The 17769-nt window shown below is 42.0% G+C and overlaps 1 protein-coding gene across 1 annotated transcript; it reads left to right on the top strand.

Moving 5' to 3' along the window:
- The first annotated feature begins 418 nt into the window (after window positions 1–418).
- On the top strand, window positions 419–16441 carry LOC146370529 (UPF0524 protein C3orf70 homolog B-like). Its single transcript, XM_084908107.1, has 2 exons — window positions 419–1223; window positions 13979–16441. Exons 1-2 carry the CDS (start codon window positions 1040–1042, stop codon window positions 14671–14673), a joined length of 879 nt encoding a protein of 292 aa, XP_084764233.1. The 5' UTR covers window positions 419–1039; the 3' UTR covers window positions 14674–16441.
- The last annotated feature ends 1328 nt before the right edge of the window (window positions 16442–17769 follow it).

Genomic DNA, 17769 nt, shown 5'->3' with positions numbered 1-17769 from the left:
CATTTTGGGGCTTGAATATGTTTAAGTGTAGCGTTGTGCACCGTTTTTGTGCACAACGCTTTTATTTGGCTTCTTCACGGGGTTTCACGTCACTTGTCCACAGGGTCTCCTTGGGTCTGTGTTTTCTGATGACTCAGCCGAAGCGGTGACACAGGAGAGCCGGGGGAGACAAGCAACTCTAAATTGCGTTTATAGAAATCAATGGCTCACTCTCAAGTAAATCCCATCCCACGTCCAGCAATGAACAGATGTTCGGGTTGCCACCTAGCGGCAAAAACACTCCACGCTGAGCAGCTGGCTTGTGTTGATGTATTGCTCCATTTTCTTTCTTTCTTTCTTTCTGTATTTATTTATTTATTTATTTGTCCCCGATCCGCAGAGTTTCTGAAACCGTTAATGCACTTAAATAACGCACGCCCACGCGTAGGTGTTAAGAATAAATAGTACGAGATCTAGCAGCAGACTTTCATGAATCAAAACCACCAATCAAAATGCTACTCTTGGGTGAAATGCGGAATATATTAATGTCATAGTCAGACGTTGATCTTTTGAAGTTTTTTTTTTTTTGGAGGGTCTGATGAAAGCCTGTGTGTGTGTTTGAAGTGTACAGAGCAGCTGGCTTTGTGTTTGTGGACTCCTCCCGTTGTGTGATGAAGTTCAGATGCGCGCCGTTGTTCCGTACGCGCGTCACCAGGGGCACAGAGGAGCTTCCCGACGCGAGGGGTGGATGGAGAAATGTGTGGATCACGATCACGGGAGGCTTTGCACATGACATTACCCACCCCTTGCCTCCTCGTTTGACTGACGCCCTTCGACTTTTACAGGATATGCCGCCACCCTTTGTGTAAACCGAGCTGCTTTGGATTCACACATCCAGCCACCGTGTTTCGTTTCGCGTCTGTCTTCCAGCAGAGAAGCTCTACGGGGCGACTCGGACCGTAAACATCGCCTCGGTCACTGGCGTTTATGTTGTAGGTTACTCAGAGGAGCCTGAGTGCGTGTTTTATTTTTTTCCCCCTTTGATACAGGAAATGTTGGCATGGCTGCCTCGGGAGCACATAAGTGTCCGAAGAGCGAGAAGTTGGACGAGGCGCAGGCTTTGGCCAAGAGCTGCGCTGGGAGACCAGATTTCCTGCCTTGTGATGGACTCTCCATTTGCGCCACGCACAGTCACGGGAAGTGCTTCAAGCTGCACTGGTGCTGTCACTTGGGCTGGTGTCACTGTAAGTTTGTAGTTTATCAGCTGCATTTAATTCAAAGAATCGATTCTCACTATCACCGAAGGCATTGCTGGCAAATGTGCGTGGTATTTGGTAGTTATGTGTCCGTGTTTAGTTAAAACCACATAAGCACTGTTGCCTTCCTCCACTGAAAGGCTCAGAATGAGGCAGATATGAACTTTATTTGTTAAACAAGTTATAACGCTTCACAGATTATGTAAAGGTTGTCCGTCAGTCTGATTTCTTACATGCGCCTACAGGCAGCATTGGCTTCCCCTCGGGAGAAGCTGATGTCGTTTCCTGTTATTTGATTGTTTGTTTAGTGTAACTTCTTCATTTTATTGCTGTACTCGCTCCTGTAATACTTCATCATCAGTTTATATGTGATCGAAGTTAATTCTTCCTACCCTTCCTACCCTTCCTCTTGCTGTTTGAATCGTTTATGCCGTCTAGACAATGGAGGCTGAACAATTCATAAATTTACTAGTAGATTTACTACTGTACAGCTCTGCTATTTTTTTAAGCTTGTTTTTCAGGCTTTGTGAAACTGGTCGACACAGTCTGATGACACAAACCCGAGTCACCACTTTCATTTCTCTTTTAAGGATGATTCCGTGTTTTATTTTTGAGCAAAAGTCCCGTAAAAGCAGACAATGACCAGACACAGTTATTCCCCCATTGACCTACAGTCTGATAATTCACTTCTCTGTGCCACTGCTGTCCAAAAAAAGCAGATCACTCTTTTATTAGATTGGCAGTGAGTGTCGTTAACACTCACTAGGGCAGTAGAATATGTATTAATCCACTGCTGGAAATAGTCCCAGACTAAATCCACTATTTACTCCCGTTTTTTAGTATTATGCCTTAACTGTGAAAATTCCTGAGCCACAGCTGTCTTTGTGACTCATTTTTTTCAAGACAACAGGGAGGACTGTTGGAAGGGCTGAACCCTTATTATTTTTTTTACCTACTGAAAAATGCAATTTGTTGACAACAACAAGAAATGGAATATTTCACCATCCTTTAATATGTTGTGGCCACAGCCCTCATCACATGCTCACACAAGTATCATGCACTCAACTGCTATTCTTGAGCCACAACACTGAACTCTGCAGCCTTGTAGTAATTTCATTTGTATCGACTATTGCATTGACTGTAATGGGGATGAAGTGCAGGGGTGCAGCTCCACTCGCACACGCACACTTTCCTTTCCTTTCCACTTTGTTTGTGCGCCACGCTCTCCATCTCCATTTGAACCTCGCTCGACCTGACACCCTGAGACCACCACAGATTCCCAGTAGCCGGGCCTGCACCTGACAGGATGTCCCTCTCTCTGTGCTGCCCTAATTTATCCCCATCTCTGGCTGCCCAGAAAATCCTCAGATCAGTGTAAAACACAATCACCATCTACCCTGCACCACTCACTCTGAGCTTATAGTGTGCAACTGCACAAGTCACATTGTAATCTTTGCTGTGTAATCGTTGGATTTAGACGCCCGCCTCCATCCGGAATGAGCCAGGCGTTTTTTGAAATATCAGATGTGGCAGAAAAATGATGAATTCCTTCCAGTGTTTATTACAAGCCACATACAGCATTTATGACTCCACGCAAAGCCCATTCTGTGTTTCATCATTTGTCAACATTTAGACTTGCTCCTCCTTTCTGTTTTTGAAATGTTCATCACTCTGACTGAAAGTGTGCCACAAAATGGACACAGAGCTTGTTATGATATAGGAGAAAGAACCAGGCATATCCTAATGGAGCTTCTCACCTTCTCATCTCCTTCCACTGCAATTCAAAGGTTCCCCTCGCACCACGGTGAAAATAAACCAGCTAAGACTGCTGAATCAGGCAGAACCAGGGCACCCAGTGAGAGAAGTACACTAGCACGCCTTCACAAAGCCTTCCTGCTCGGCTCACGCCCTTCTCCTCTAGAAATCCATAATAACACTGGATGCAAAAGCAGGAAATGTTGTAACAGCCTTATCTTGTCACGTTTTCATTTTGAATGTGCCTGCGACGGCCGCCTGGAGTATAAACTTATTCTGAAGCTGATAATTGTGCATTCACCACAGGGAGTCTTGTCGGGCTGCCTTTTTAATTACATTTTTAATAGGTTCCCAGCAAAACAAATACAAAAGGTCACTGCGTATGAAGACTCGGCTCAGCAATTTAAATTCACAAACTAAAATTCTTTCCATTATCTCACCTGTAGAGCAGCACGAGATGATTAGGTGTGACTTAACGCCTGGCTTCTTCTATTTTTATGTGCCTGCTGCAAACTGAACGCATCCACAATGCATTTCTTCCAGTTTTCAATACTCAAAGGACTCAAATCATGTCTGCAGGCTAGCACAGGAAAAATATGTTGGATGATCTTCCAGTGTTTTCCATTTAGTTGTGGAAACTTTTGACAAAAAACAAAACAAAAAACGACCACGGAAAAAAGATGGTGGAAACTAGAATTAGATGTAGGTGGAAGCAATGTTCCCAGCTGGTGACAACATCAGTCCAAGCCTCTCATTAGCAGTAATTAGCTGTGTTTAGTGTCACCGCCAATATGTCATGTCTGATGAGAGCTTTTGCTCAAAGCGGCGCTGAAACCACCTGGTCTGAACACTTTTTTTCCCCCTTCTCTCACTTCTCACACTTTATTCTTTAAGAATTGATTACAATTACCAAGCAGAGCAATGAATTACTCATTACGAAAGCCTAACAGAGTCTGTAATGAGTCCTGAACAGTCTTGTCAGTCTGCTTGTACTCTGCCAGGACTAATTTCAAACTTGTAGATACAAGAAAATGGGATCTTTCTGTCAGGCTCCCAGGCCAGTCTCATCCGTTACACCACGCAGCAGAAGCTCGCAACTATTTCTAAAGGGAAATACAGAGATTTGTTGAATATAGCCCTGCGCTGTATTGACCGGTTTGGTGATGGGTTCAAAATTTATAGCACTGCCGAATCATAAAAAGCTTCACCGGTTATAAAGGGATCAATATATTGTCAGCACGGGCCTGAGGGGATGTTTTTGATTGATTGCTCATGTTTAGGATCTGCAGCCCTTCAGTCGCTTTAAATGCTGGTGTATCAGTGATGGATGCAGAGCAGCACAAAAGTTCAGCAAGTTCTCGCTTTTGTTTTAATGGACAGGTTTGTGTCACTGTCATCTGACAAGAATACCTGACCAAGTCGGTTCTGAAAAGACTCCAACTTTGTCGTGTTCTTACTTAATTAATAAGAAGCACATGTCCACAGGATTCATAATTTCCACGCTCAGTTGTTGCCCATGCAGAGGGCTTCAAATTGCCTTCTTCTTCTTTGCATAGAATTGAGGTTTCGGCTACTTTATTCAAATCGGTGTTTTGATCAAAATGAAAAAGGTTCATAGCATTTCTTCCTTCAAATAGTGCTAGAAGCACAGTTTGCTGAACTATTTGTTATATACAGGAAAGTCTGCACAACAGCCACTGTGATGGTTTTGATTTTAAATTCTTGGGCAGACAGCACAGGAGCTGTTTGTCCAATCAGATGCAGCTCAGGGTTTGTTGGAGGCTCTAGGAGAGAGAGAGCACCTTTTAGTTCTCTGTCTAGTGGTTTTTCCATTAGTGTGCGTTGCTGGAAAGTAACATGAGCCCTTCCTTTAGACTGCTGAAACTTGGAGCTGAACTTTAGAATACATCGTTACAGAGGAAAACACCGCAGCTGGCATGCAGTTACTTTTAACAGGTCCACAATTTAGGTGGCAAATTTGTTGTGATGTGATTTAAAAGGGCAAGAAAAAGCCTTAACTGTTTCTTTTTGTGTGTTTTTATGCATAATGTGATATCCAGAATGCTTCCACGCATTATTTCTTTAGTCGTGTTTATTCACTTTTGTTCCGTTCCTGGATTTTGCATTAACCGAGGGAAAAACAATCGACTGCTTCATTAACAAGACACTTTGACAAGTCGCAGAAAGCACACGTGTAAATAATAAAATCAACAATGGCTGAAATTTGTTTAGCTGCTTCGGGCGCATTGATCATGCTGGCTCATTGTCTCTGTAATGGCTTACGGGACACTGACGCGTAATGGTGCCTTGTTATTAGTTCCTATGGATTCTCCTTAGACTGTAAAGCAGAGCCAAGTAATGGCCAGCAGTTGGGGACTTCTTTGGTTAGACTATGAAAAGGCCTACAGGAAAAAAAAAACCCTCAAATGGCCTCAGTAGACACCTTCCTGATGATTTCATGGTCTCAACCTCCAGTTTCACATCCTACTGAAAACAACATTATGTTTATTTTGTAAATTACAGTCCCCATTAGAGTTGAAAACAATTATAAAGCAGGGCGGTGATCTATCACGGCTGCATGAGCACCCAGTGTCCCCTGATTTCTCAGAGACATCCCCTGTTCTTTGTGTCTGGTTTTAGAACGAGATGGCACAAACAAAGGGGTGACATCACGGTGGCCACCTACAGCCATTTTTTATATACAGCCTATGGTTTCTCTTTCTGTGACGGGCCAAAATCTCTGCTATAACATAGGCTTGCTTTGCTGATTGCTCACTAGAGCATCAATAGATCACTTTTGGCATGCACAGAATGATTTCATAAGATAATTACAGATTGTTTAAGAGATCGATTCTTGGCCATTGTCGCCAGGAGTGATCAGTATCTCTTTTTAATGGACAAAAAAAGTCTTAAAGGGGAATTCTGTCAATTTTACACATCCGTGTGTGGTTACATATTGGGAGGAGCACTCATGTAAAGGTAAAAAGTGCTTCAGTGCTTCTTGAGTCAGTGTAGGCTGGAGGTGTGCAGTTGAAAAGAAGTGAGCTTGACAGACATCTGTAACTGCTCCTTATCTCTGTATGTGGCTACATTATCTGCTACCTGCACAACGCACTTGAATCTCTAACCAAACTGTCACGTCTGAATTGCACTGACCAGAAAAAAGTATTCTCTGAATAGAATAAATAAAAGAACTGTGTTAAAGCAGTGCAGTGCTAAATCAGTGGAGGGCTTTTCAGTGGTGTACTGTTTTGTGTGCACAGGGACACAGTCAGGAGTTTTTCATTATGGTTACAGACTAAACAGTGGACTTCCAAGTGGCTGCCTCCGGAGGCATGAAACAGGAAGCACGACGCCGGGTCGGACCGTCGTCTTCCATGAAACCTGAAACTTGCGTTGTTCCCCCCTTAGCGCAGCCCCTTTTTGTTGGCCAGAGCAGCCCCTTTTTGTTGGCCAGATTTAAACACAAAGAGCAGCGGATGTTGGAGCCTGTAGTATCCGCTGGCCGACTGGGCGCAGCAGCTGTTATGAGGAATGATAACAATCTGCTAAAATAATTGTTTTTGTTCGATGGGTTTTGCCAACATGCTGCTTTGAACTGGTATGTGGCACATTCAGTGGGCTACATAAAGCCGGTTGGCTTCAGCTCAAACATGCAAAATATCAAACTGAGGGGGATGTTAATGACTCATTCACTGCTGAGGCTTCGACGTGAGCCAATATCGAAATGACATAATGTGTGTGTGATGCTGACTACATGTTGGGCTTGTCAACAATAATCCAGCTGCAGCTGGTAGGGCAGTAGAAGAGTTGATATTTTTTACAGTGTGATTTTGAAGGGGAGCAGGGGACTGATGGGCTGCAGGCAGCATTTTCCAGAGAATCTACCTCCTGTATTAAAACAGTCTTTGCAGCCCTCGGCCAGCTACAGGCCCAGGAGAGAGGAGGCGTGCAAGATGGAGACGTGCGGTAGCAGAGGAGTACTCGACTCCCTCCTCTGAGCAATCTGCATCTCCCAGGGATAAGCTGCTTGTTCTTCCACTTCCTTATTAACCTTTTCAACTCCTGAGTTTTACTATAAATAACTTTGCATCTTTACGCAACATTCTTTATGTACCGGTTCCAACACTTTATCTAGCTAAATAATCACTAAAATAATCCAGATGATGTTTTTTATGTATATATTGAAGATACTTTTCATTCCCTGCTTTCAAATTGAAAAAGCTGCTTTCGTAATTAGAATTTTGTAATGAAAATCTGTTAATTCTTCATTGGCTTATTTACATCTCCTTTAGTTAATGACCTCATTTATATCCCAAATGCTTTTAATCAGTCCCTGGTGAACTTGTTGGGTTTAGCTGGGTTTTAATTGTAACGTGAGGAAAAGCTTTTCAGTCGAGTCATTCCTCCCCTTCACGAAGTGCAAAGCGTGTCCCGCGCCCGGTCGACCGAGGCTGCCGTCAGCAGAAAAACACAGCGCCCGTGTTTGTGTTGAGAACCTCCCATTGTTTGACACCGAAGGACTGAAACCATCTGACATTCACTGTTGATGTTGCAGCTGTCTGTTGGGTTTTTTATGCTGCCAATCTTCATTTGTAGCAGGACAAATTTCTCGTGGCATCATTTTGTCTGTTTGTCTGGGTATCTCTGACAAAAAGGACAAACATATGTTTTTCCCTCTCCACCATTTTCAGGCAGATTTATCTTTAAACCCTCACTATTCAAGGACAACACTGTCACATTTGTCTTATTATCTTCAAAATCCACAACAAACAGCGTGGAACTGATTATATTAACAAGTTTCGCATGTGTAGATAAAGCTTGTTTTGTTATTACTCCACTTTTTATTCTGTTGCCCTCCAAAAACTGCTAAACAGTGAGTCACAGCATCGCCTGCACGCACACTCCTTTATAATAGTTAATTTAGCTCTTTTCATTTCACAAATGCAAAACGAAAAGAAACACGTTGAATGTTTTTGCTTTGTCCATGAATGAAAAATGTCCCACGCCGGGAGTTTGTACAGCATGTGGTGAATGTTGCAGACTGTCCTTTCTTTGTCGGGACATGTGGTCTTTGTTAGTGCGGAAATACAAACCTGCACAGAGCGGGGGCAGCACACGCAGAGGTCACCCAACAACTGACGTCTGACGTTGTCATGCGAGGGCTGCAGCACCGGGCAGCACATTGTTAAAGTACAGCTCAATATCAATAAAGCTGCTCAGACAGAGCTGGTGTCGGTTTCATTCGTCACTGAGCAGTGTACGTACATACAACCCTATAAAAGCTATTGCTGAGTGCAATATTTATTTTAGTCAGAAAAGAAATGCAAGTTTTATCAATCTTACATAATTTTAATCGCTTGGAAAGCCCAAACATATTCTGTGGGTAGTTTTCAGTTCCGGTGGATTGGTTTTATACAGGGGCGGGATTGGTAATTGGTTTACCAACGCAAATGAACTCATTTGTACACCTCAAAATTGGCTCAATTTACTGCAGTTTCAAGCCAGTGGTCTCAGAAGACAAAAAATAATAATAATTGTGTGCACAGCATTGTCATCAGTGCCACCAGGCTGGGCTTTTAGTATGCTGGGTGCTGGTATTCGTGTCTAAGCATAGTGTAGCTGATATCCCCATGTTGGTTTTGTTCTTGCATCGTAATAGTTATATTCTTGTTGTGATGTCATAGCTTTCAAGTGTGGGGAAAAAAGGTCCTTGATTGTATAAAAACCCCCATCAACATTTCACGTGTTTTCTTTATTAATTTATACAATATAATAAATATACTGTCAAGTCAGGTTTGTTGTTAGCCAAGTTTACGTTACTTATGTTGGTTTGCTACAGCCTTTAATAGCACTAGCTAACCCCTTGAACAGTGTTGGTCAAGTTACTTGAAAAAAGTCATCAGTAACTAATTACTGATTACTTCCCCAAAAAAGTAATCCCGTTACTTTACTGATTACTTATTTTCAAAAGTAATTAATTACTTAGTTACTTAGCTACTTTTTAAAAACACGATTTACAACCTGAATAGGTGATAAAGCATAGATCTGTCAGCCCAATTCTACTTTTTCTGCATAATCCATCATACAAAATGTAATCAAATGGAAAAGTCTCTTTTTTTTAAACTTGTTTTATCAGTTTTAATCTTTTAACTTTATGCATCTAGCAAAAATTTAATTATATGCACCATTCTCTGACTTGAAGAAATTAGTTTAACATTTAAACCTATTTTCTGCACATTCCTGCACATAAAATAAAATATTTTTTGTGTTTACACTCAGTCTTTCAAATAGATGCAAGTAAAACACAGCAGAAAATAAATAAAATCAAATACTAGCGGTGCTGTTGCTCTATTTTCACCTGTAAAGCAGGAGTGGGGTAGGCGGAGGTTTACCCTGGCGCAGGTGTGCAGCAGCGGTCAGGTGAAGAATCCACAAGTTTCTCTGTGAATTTCCCATTACATCGTTGCGCACTCGGAGCTTGTTTAGGTTTTTTTTCGGTGTAAAAAGCAGTTTTCTTCCCACGCACAATGGACACTAATGTTTTTGTCACTTTTTATGGAATCAAACTCAAATTAAGGTCAGTACTTCCACGCTTTAAACGCTGCACGCTCATAGTCTCTCCCGCACTCTATATTGTTGATCTGCACACAGCTGTTGTCACGAACGTCGCACTCGCTTACGTCACTGTCATGAGACATTCTCGCAAAAAAATCACGGTTTTAGTAACGCAGTAACGCAGCGTTCCTACGGGAAAGTAACGGTAATCTAATTACCGTTTTTGCAATAGTAATCCCTTACTTTACTCGTTACTTGAAAAAAGTAATCAGATTACAGTAACGCATTACAAGTAATGCGTTACTGCCCATCTCTGCCCTTGAATGCTTAGACAATGTCGTTGGTCAGTTGCGATGTTGATCCTGATGATGCAAGATCAACACCAACATGGGGATATCAGATCGTGCGTCCAAGCACCACCACTGATCTGATTGTTCTGTTGGAAATCTGAGTGGATGAACATACAGAGATGAGGTGCTCCAACCTGTACTTATGATGTTCTTGCTGTAGCACTGTGGCTATTTCAGGAGGACAGTGCCCGCCCCCTCTCTGGCAGCAGTAGAAAAGGCCTTTCTGAATCAGGAGGATAAACATTTAGTCCACATATCTCTGCTATTATGTCTGGGACATGCTGGGTTGATAACCAATGACCACTGCAAAGCTGCAGGCTGCGCAGATGGAAAGCAATTCCTTAACAACAGATCTGGACACTTGTGTGTAGAGGGGTGACTGCTCGTATCACATCCAAAAGAGGCCAAACCTCATATTATTGTCTTGCGTGGACTTATATTGTTGGATTACAAAATCTAGTTAAAACTAGTTTAACAAGATTTCAATTCTAGTTTTTGGCTATGGTAGAGATTGGTACTTCAAACTGATATTTCCACACTACAGAGAAGTGCACAAGAGTAGAATTATTCAGGAATTTTAAACTAAAAGCATCTGTAAATTTTGTAAACGTTTACTATTGTCAGCTGTTTCTTGGATGCAACTTCTGAGTCTGAAAAATCATTGGAGCCAATGTGGAAGTGCTTTCAAGTTGTATTCTTTCTAACAGCCAACAGTAGGCGACTCATCGGGTTATAGAAAAAAGTTTGGCTACACTGAAGTCTATGCGAAAACTATCCTTCGGCTCTCTTGATCTGTGGTCTCAGAAAACAGTTTTCCTGATGTGTTTATGGTTTAAACTGATGGTGTTAAGTCTCACTGAAAACAACATTATATTTATTTTTATGTTATGGTCCCCATTAAAAGCAGAGTATGCTTTAGGGCTGGCCAACCTTGTGGTTGCTACTATATGAGCATAAAGTGTACCTCAGTTTTTCAGCCCGCCACTCATCACTAAGCTGACTCGAGCCTTGGCTACAGGACTTTAATAAACAATTCAATAAGCGTTTAATTGATGTAGAAACCAAGGTCGCTCAGTGAAACAAAAACCCAGCTGGTGTAGTTTCTTTTAAACCTTATTTGAGTTTCTCTTTCTGTGTTGTTGACATGACTGACTTCATTTCTAAGCAAATGTCACCCTTGAACTCCTTTGGGGGGGTTTCACAAAAATCTGGCCCAACGCCTCCATTTATTTCAAGCACGCAACCTGTTATAAGGAACCGAGAACGTCAGATGACGTCGTATTTTTCACTTGCAGATTCTCCACACGTTGGCAATTAAAGAACGATTAATATGAGAAAATTTTAAAGGTTCTGTTTGTGCATTATGATTGTTTTCCGGCTTGCAGTCTTTTTTATTTTTATTGGATGCGGCACATAGTCCCGGTATTAAAAAACAGAAGCTTGTTTTTTCCCCCAACATATAAAGATTCTCTCTTCTCATTTTTTTTGTCAGATTATTATAAGTGAGATTTATCACACATACCGTACTGTCCTCGGGGCTCACAGAAACAGTGATATTTCTAAGAAAGTGCAGACACCTTGTAAATTTACAGACGAGCTGCGCTCCTTCTGCAGGGCTGCTGAGGACAAGCAGTGTTGGTGTAGCGTTAGCTCCATATGCCTGTCTGTTTTGTTGTCTGACTGTGCATCTGTCTGTCTCCTAGTATTGCTCATGTTATTTGAAACTCCAGATGGATGAATGCAATTAGATGTAATATGCTAAAAAAAAAAAAGGCAACTAAATGTCAACACATCTCCCTCTACAGCTTTAGCTCTCATTTGTTGCCGCTTTCAAGCCTGCCTGAATGGGCTCATCTCAGTCTGAACATGGACCATTGAGTTTCTCTCATTAAACAGAACAGCTACTCTACCTCCCTTTTTGTCTGCATCAATATTAGCTCTTGTGTTTGATATTAAAAATATTTACAAAGTCTGAAGATCCAGCCACATCCTCTTCGCACGCCGCGTGGCTAACGCAGTCTTGTATAATTTAATAGTGAGGTGGTCGCGTGAGTTATTCCACAACACTGCAGCTCATCTGTAAGGCTTGTGCTTGCTTTAAAAAAATGTTCTTCAGCATTGAAAACTCACTTTGTTCATTCATCAAAAAAAAGATGGCCTCCTCCCTAATTTGAAGCAGTTTGATATTGTCAGTGTAGCCCAGGAGAAGAGTTTGATTGAATGGAACAAGGCAGCCACTAAAACAAAGGACAAGGACACACCACGAGAGGAAGAGAAGTGATGCGTAGGCTTGTCATCTTCTGTAGTTTCTCTCTCTCTCCTGGGAGCCAGTTAAACACATATCTGAACTGCAATATTCAGGCAGCACAGAGTTGGAGGTGGTGGGCTGCAAACAATGAGTAACATCTGGGAGCTGTTATTTTGAACTATCACCAGCAGAACTTAATGTGGCATGGCTTAGAGTCTTACAAAAAAAAACTATAGAAACACAGTCACTGTGCAGAAAAAATGCTATTTATTGGATTGAGAATGCAGGCTGCCTCATATATTAGAGCTTTGTATTCATATTATGTCAGTAATTCTAGTGTTAATCATGAAAACATCAGCTGTAAATATTGTACACACAAACCCTGTTATTTATTTTTTTATATTTGAAGAATGAGTCTTGCATCAGTATTGAAGGGTCAGAAATGATTGTTGCTCCGCTCCAGCTGGCCTAAAGTTTACACTGTTTCAGTCTGGCTGCTGTTTCATTACAGATGTTGGAAAGAAGAAAGGCGTCTTTAATTTGGCAGCAGAAAATGCTTTGTTATCTCAAAATTACTCATAAGATTAAATATGATCATCTGATTTTAGATAGATAGATAGATAGATAGATGCAGTGTGGGGACTTTGTCAAAACTACTTAAATGAATGCAGGAAAGTACAATCAGATTTTGCTCGACCATGCAATACCATCTGGAAAGCATCTGATTGGCAGTGATTACATTTTTCAGTGTGACAATAATCCCAAACACACCGCCAAAACAGTAAAAGCATGCCTAGATAAAAAAAAAAAAAACAACAACAAAAAAAACCCCACATGTCACAAAATATCATTAAAGGGCATTGCAAGACTGCATGACTTTACTGTGACATTGACAGGGATTTGTTAAGCTAGCATCTTTCTTAGATTTGGGCATGTACTGGAATGTGTGGGAGTGGTTGACGTTCACGTGCTCATGCTGTCTCCAGCATTGCTGTTGTGACTGAGATTGCTTGCTGTTGATATAAGGTGTGTAGGTTTTCAGTCATCCAGGTCGCTGTAGTCTACGAAGCTTGGAAAGAAAGCGATTGGACTGAAATTTCTTCAAGAAATTTAAAGAAGTCCAGTCGCTTTCCTTCCAAGCTCCTTAGACTACAATGACATGGATGACTGAGAACCTACTCAAAAACCCAAATTTGATTTTTCCAGGGAAATTCTTGTCATATCATTGATGCTTGTTGATGCACATTGTGTCACCCAAACAGAATGCTAATCCTCCTCTTCTCTTAGTGTTCTTTATAACTATATACTGACATTTTCTTGCCTTTTTGGGAGATATGGTGAACATGCAAGAACAGCGGTATGTTACACAGGGCAACATTAGCTCTGAGTGAAAGCTGTGTTTCTCACTTTCAGACGAACATAATAAATCCTTGCTATTTTCCCTCCTTTTAAACATTTCCAGGGGAAAGCACTTGAGCCATCAGCTGGTAAACCCTCCACAACATTTAGCTGCAGAATTTTTCTTTGTGTTGTTTGGTGTTTGGCAGGTAGTTTAGTGGGTTTGAAGAGTTTTTCCTTTCTTTTTTTTCCTGAAAGCAGCTGCATACTGATGACATATGCAGATGACAGAGGTGGGAGTAAATGGTGAAGGTGTGGGTCTGGAGACCAAAACGATTAGCTGAAAAATGCTACAAGTGGTTTAGGGGATAATTTTGTGTGGGTTTGTCACTATGTGCAACAGCTCTGCCATACAAGTAGGCAGTGGTGTCATTGTTAAAATACAAATGAATGTAACTGCATGTTTTGTTTTGTTTTATTTTGTTTTTCTTTAGGCAAGTACGTGTACCAGCCCATGACCAATGTGTGCCAGCTGCCCAGCACGACCGTGCCGCCTGTTGGCTCAGAGTACAGCAGCACCATCGACCTGTCCGTCTCTCTGGCCGAGCGCTTCCTGAAACTCGCCCCTTGCTTCAAGTCCCCGCCTCACCTGGAGTCCCCGAAGTACTGCGTGATCGCGGACCTGTTTGTGGACGACTACATCGTCAAACGTATCAATGGGAAGATGTGCTACGTGCAGCGTCCCCCGCCTCCTTTGCCAGAGCCGCCTCGTCCTCCTACCCCCCCACCACCTGCTCCAGCTACACCTACGGTTCCCGAAAATCCCAGCCAGGCTCAGCAACCGCCCAAACCGACACCGTCAACCCAAAACGCACCTGCACCTGTGCAGCCAGTGCAGCAGGTATATGGTGAACACAAACACCCCTCCCCACTGGATAAGGTAAAAGGTCCCAAAATGGACCACTGTTCTTCTCCGTCAAGCTCCGAGGACTCCGGCATCAACGCCCTCGGTCTCCACTATTTGGAGTCCTGTGAGGAGGAGAGCGAGGAGGAGGAGGAGGAGGATGACGAGTTGAGCACAGATGGAAACTCCAGCCCTGGGAGCCTCTGGGATCAGGATGACTGTTCTCTGCTCTCTCCCTCCAAGTCTATGATAGAAATCATCGAAAAGATTGAAACAACTGTGTAACTGACATGGCATCAAGGTGGAATTGATCTATAAGGAACATCTACGGAGCAGAAGCTTATTATTGAGAATAACTCTCAAGGATTTATGACATATGGACCAGTAGGAAACAAACCCCTCTCTAACGCTTCAGCAGGGCTTTGCCCAGTTGTTTTGGGATGAATTTGTTTTCCTGCAGGTGGCCGAGGACAGCGCACCTACAATCTGAAACAGCCTCTCCTCTGCCCGCATCCTCTGCACGGATTGAATTTGCTGAACTTATTACAATAAAGACGGAAGCACAAGAATATCAAGAACATGCACAGTCTACCAAAAAGACCTCCTCATGGTGTGGAGAAAAATCAAAACTACAAAAAAGAATCTAGAGTAGGTGCACATCAGAGGAAATAGGAAAACAAGAAAAGGGGGACACTTTTTTTGTGACACTTCTCTTTAGGTATATATTACTGGAGCTAAATTAGGTGGTATGAGTATGTTTCATGATGATAATGAGCAGTTAGGTAATTATTGTGTTCTCCAGTCAGTCAGTCTGTCAGACTTCGCTCCAATTCAGCATTCGAGTGGCAGATAAGCATGCCGTCCCTTGTTCTCCGGTCAGTGACTCCACCCACACATATTAGCAATTCTGACTCTTCAGCGTAATAACCACAAGGCCAGCTACCTCTCGTGGGCCTAAAGCACACCGGCCTTTTAACCCCTTAATTACTCAGCTCTGAGCTGCTCAGAGCAGGCGCACCTGCTTTTATCGCATTATTAAAAAGATTTGTGGCCCACAGTTTGTCTGCACTTTACTGACACCATCACGGGCAGTAGGGTAGGTAGGTCAGTGTTTGACAATCAAGAATTACAGAGAAGCACATTACTATACTGAACCTGCCAGTGAGGACCACGGATACTCTTATACCTTCTAAAAAATGTCTCAGACTTTACAGAAAATTCTTCTGACCACCTTTTCTGGTCAAGCTGAACTGAACAACAGTCTCGTTAAGCAAAACATGACTTGCACTGACCTCTATTAGCAGCCAAGAAATTGAATAGCACGGACGCGTCTCCGGTACAGCTGCAGTGACAGGGAGGGAAGTTGTCACAAGTGAGACAAATATCGCTGAGGGAACATATCTAATTTATAATCTTATATTATAATAATAATAACAATAATAATAATAATAAACCTACATTGTTAACTAGTTTGGGGACTTTTGAGAATGAAATGCCTTTTTCGTGATGACCAAAAAGGGGCTCTGGGGAGGTCATTCATTTTAGACTAGTAGGTTACATCTTAAAAGAGATTAGAGTGTGAGATAGGATGCCTGAATACCTGTTGTGATGTTGTGATTGGCATAAGAAACGAGTAGCTTATTAGTCAGATAGTAAAATGAAGCTGGGTGGCGTCTTTTATTTTAATGTTTAAAAACATTATTTTCCAGAGAGCTATCAGCAAAAATCACCACAGTTATCACAAATATTTATGGCTGCAATGTTATAAGCACTAGATGTTTAAAAAAAAAACATGAAGAAGAAAAAGAAAAAAATCATTTTGCATGACTGCATTCACTTGCAGGATTCCCTCATGTCAAACTCCAATTAAAAACATGCTATCAAAGAACAAAGAAACCCTGTATTAGTTATTAAAACAAGGTGTTTTTATTCAGGGACAGCCCTGGACATTACACTGAGCACAGTCCCTTATAATGCAGTCGAAGAAAAATGCATTTTGTTCTTATTCTTGTTATATTATTATTTTCATATGAATAAATCTTAATGAAACTCACCTTTTTCCCCTCTCCCCTGGTTCATCTATTGTGGACAGCGTGAACACCCTCTGTAAAAAGAAAATGCATTCAAACGTCCTCCACACAACACACTGATGATGACTAATGCTCTCCAGAGCTGGAGTGGGTAACAAGAAAAAAACAAAGTAAAGTAAAGTGAGAGATACACTCGAACTGAGTCACTATTTCAGCTGTGGATGTCTGATCTAAACTGTATTGAGGTATGTATCTTACATTCCTGCCTTTGAAAGCTTTAATTACTTTGTGCTGCACATTTTAAACATTTTAAAGGGGCAGGAAAAACATCGGGAGTAGGTTGTAGTGGAAGATTTAAGATTGGACACATTCTTTGCTTCAGCTTTATGTAAGACAGAAAACACTGAGCTTGTTTGATGGAGACAGAGACCCCCTCCCAGTTTCCTCTGGGCTTCTGTCGCAGACAGTCTTCTCCACACTTCGTCTAGCAGCAGATTTTATGAGAGACCATGCAAGCTTCTTTCTCACCTTGACTGCAAACTGAGATTGATTTCTCCACGCTTCTTTTTCCCCTTGCATTGTGTCTATCGATCCTTTGTGCAGAGAGAGAAAACCAAGGCTTGGATGAAATGCTAATCAGTTTATATAAATGTACATCCACTATTCTGCCCAAAGATGAAGAGGAGAGGAGTGGAATTGAATGCTGGAGAGCAGGTGACATAGAGTGGGAGAAGAAGAGGAAAACCTGAGAATTTGTGGAGGGAGTACAGCAACAGGCAGGAGATGTGGAAGCTCAATTAGCGGGATGATGATGATGCAAGCACATGTAAAGTCGTAGGATGGACTTCATGTGTGCATACGAGTGTGTGTGTGTGTGTGCGCGCGCTCCAGTCTGTGCAGACGCACACACATTTTTACGGCGTTATGAAATAGTTCCCGTTTTTTTCAAATGGTACAGAGAGATTGCATGAAGAGATCACTGTTACTGTTAATCCCTCACAGCAAAGTCATTCGATTGGCAGGAACCATTGAGCAGTGACAGCATGCTAACACACACACACACACACACACACACACACACACACACACACACACACACACACACACACACACAAAGTCACACACCAAATGAAAAATATGCCCTTGTTCAAGGACTGCTTCACAGGCCAGGTTGGCACAGCTTGAGTCACACAAGCTGTAGAGGGATGTCAGTTTCACTCTTTCCATTCTGATGTTTGCACAACCACATTACCTTCCTAAGGAGACGTCCTTTTAATTTCATACAACTCCATTTTCTCTACAGGGGGCAAAACAAAACAAGCAGATCCCCAATACTTAAAAGAGGTTTCAA

Source organism: Perissodus microlepis, chromosome 16, assembly GCF_051167445.1.
Source record: "Perissodus microlepis isolate ML-2025 ecotype Zambia chromosome 16, ASM5116744v1, whole genome shotgun sequence".
Taxonomy (NCBI): domain Eukaryota; kingdom Metazoa; phylum Chordata; class Actinopteri; order Cichliformes; family Cichlidae; genus Perissodus; species Perissodus microlepis.
The sequence above is the reverse complement of the archived record's forward strand: the minus strand, read 5'-3'. Positions and strand labels throughout refer to the sequence as shown.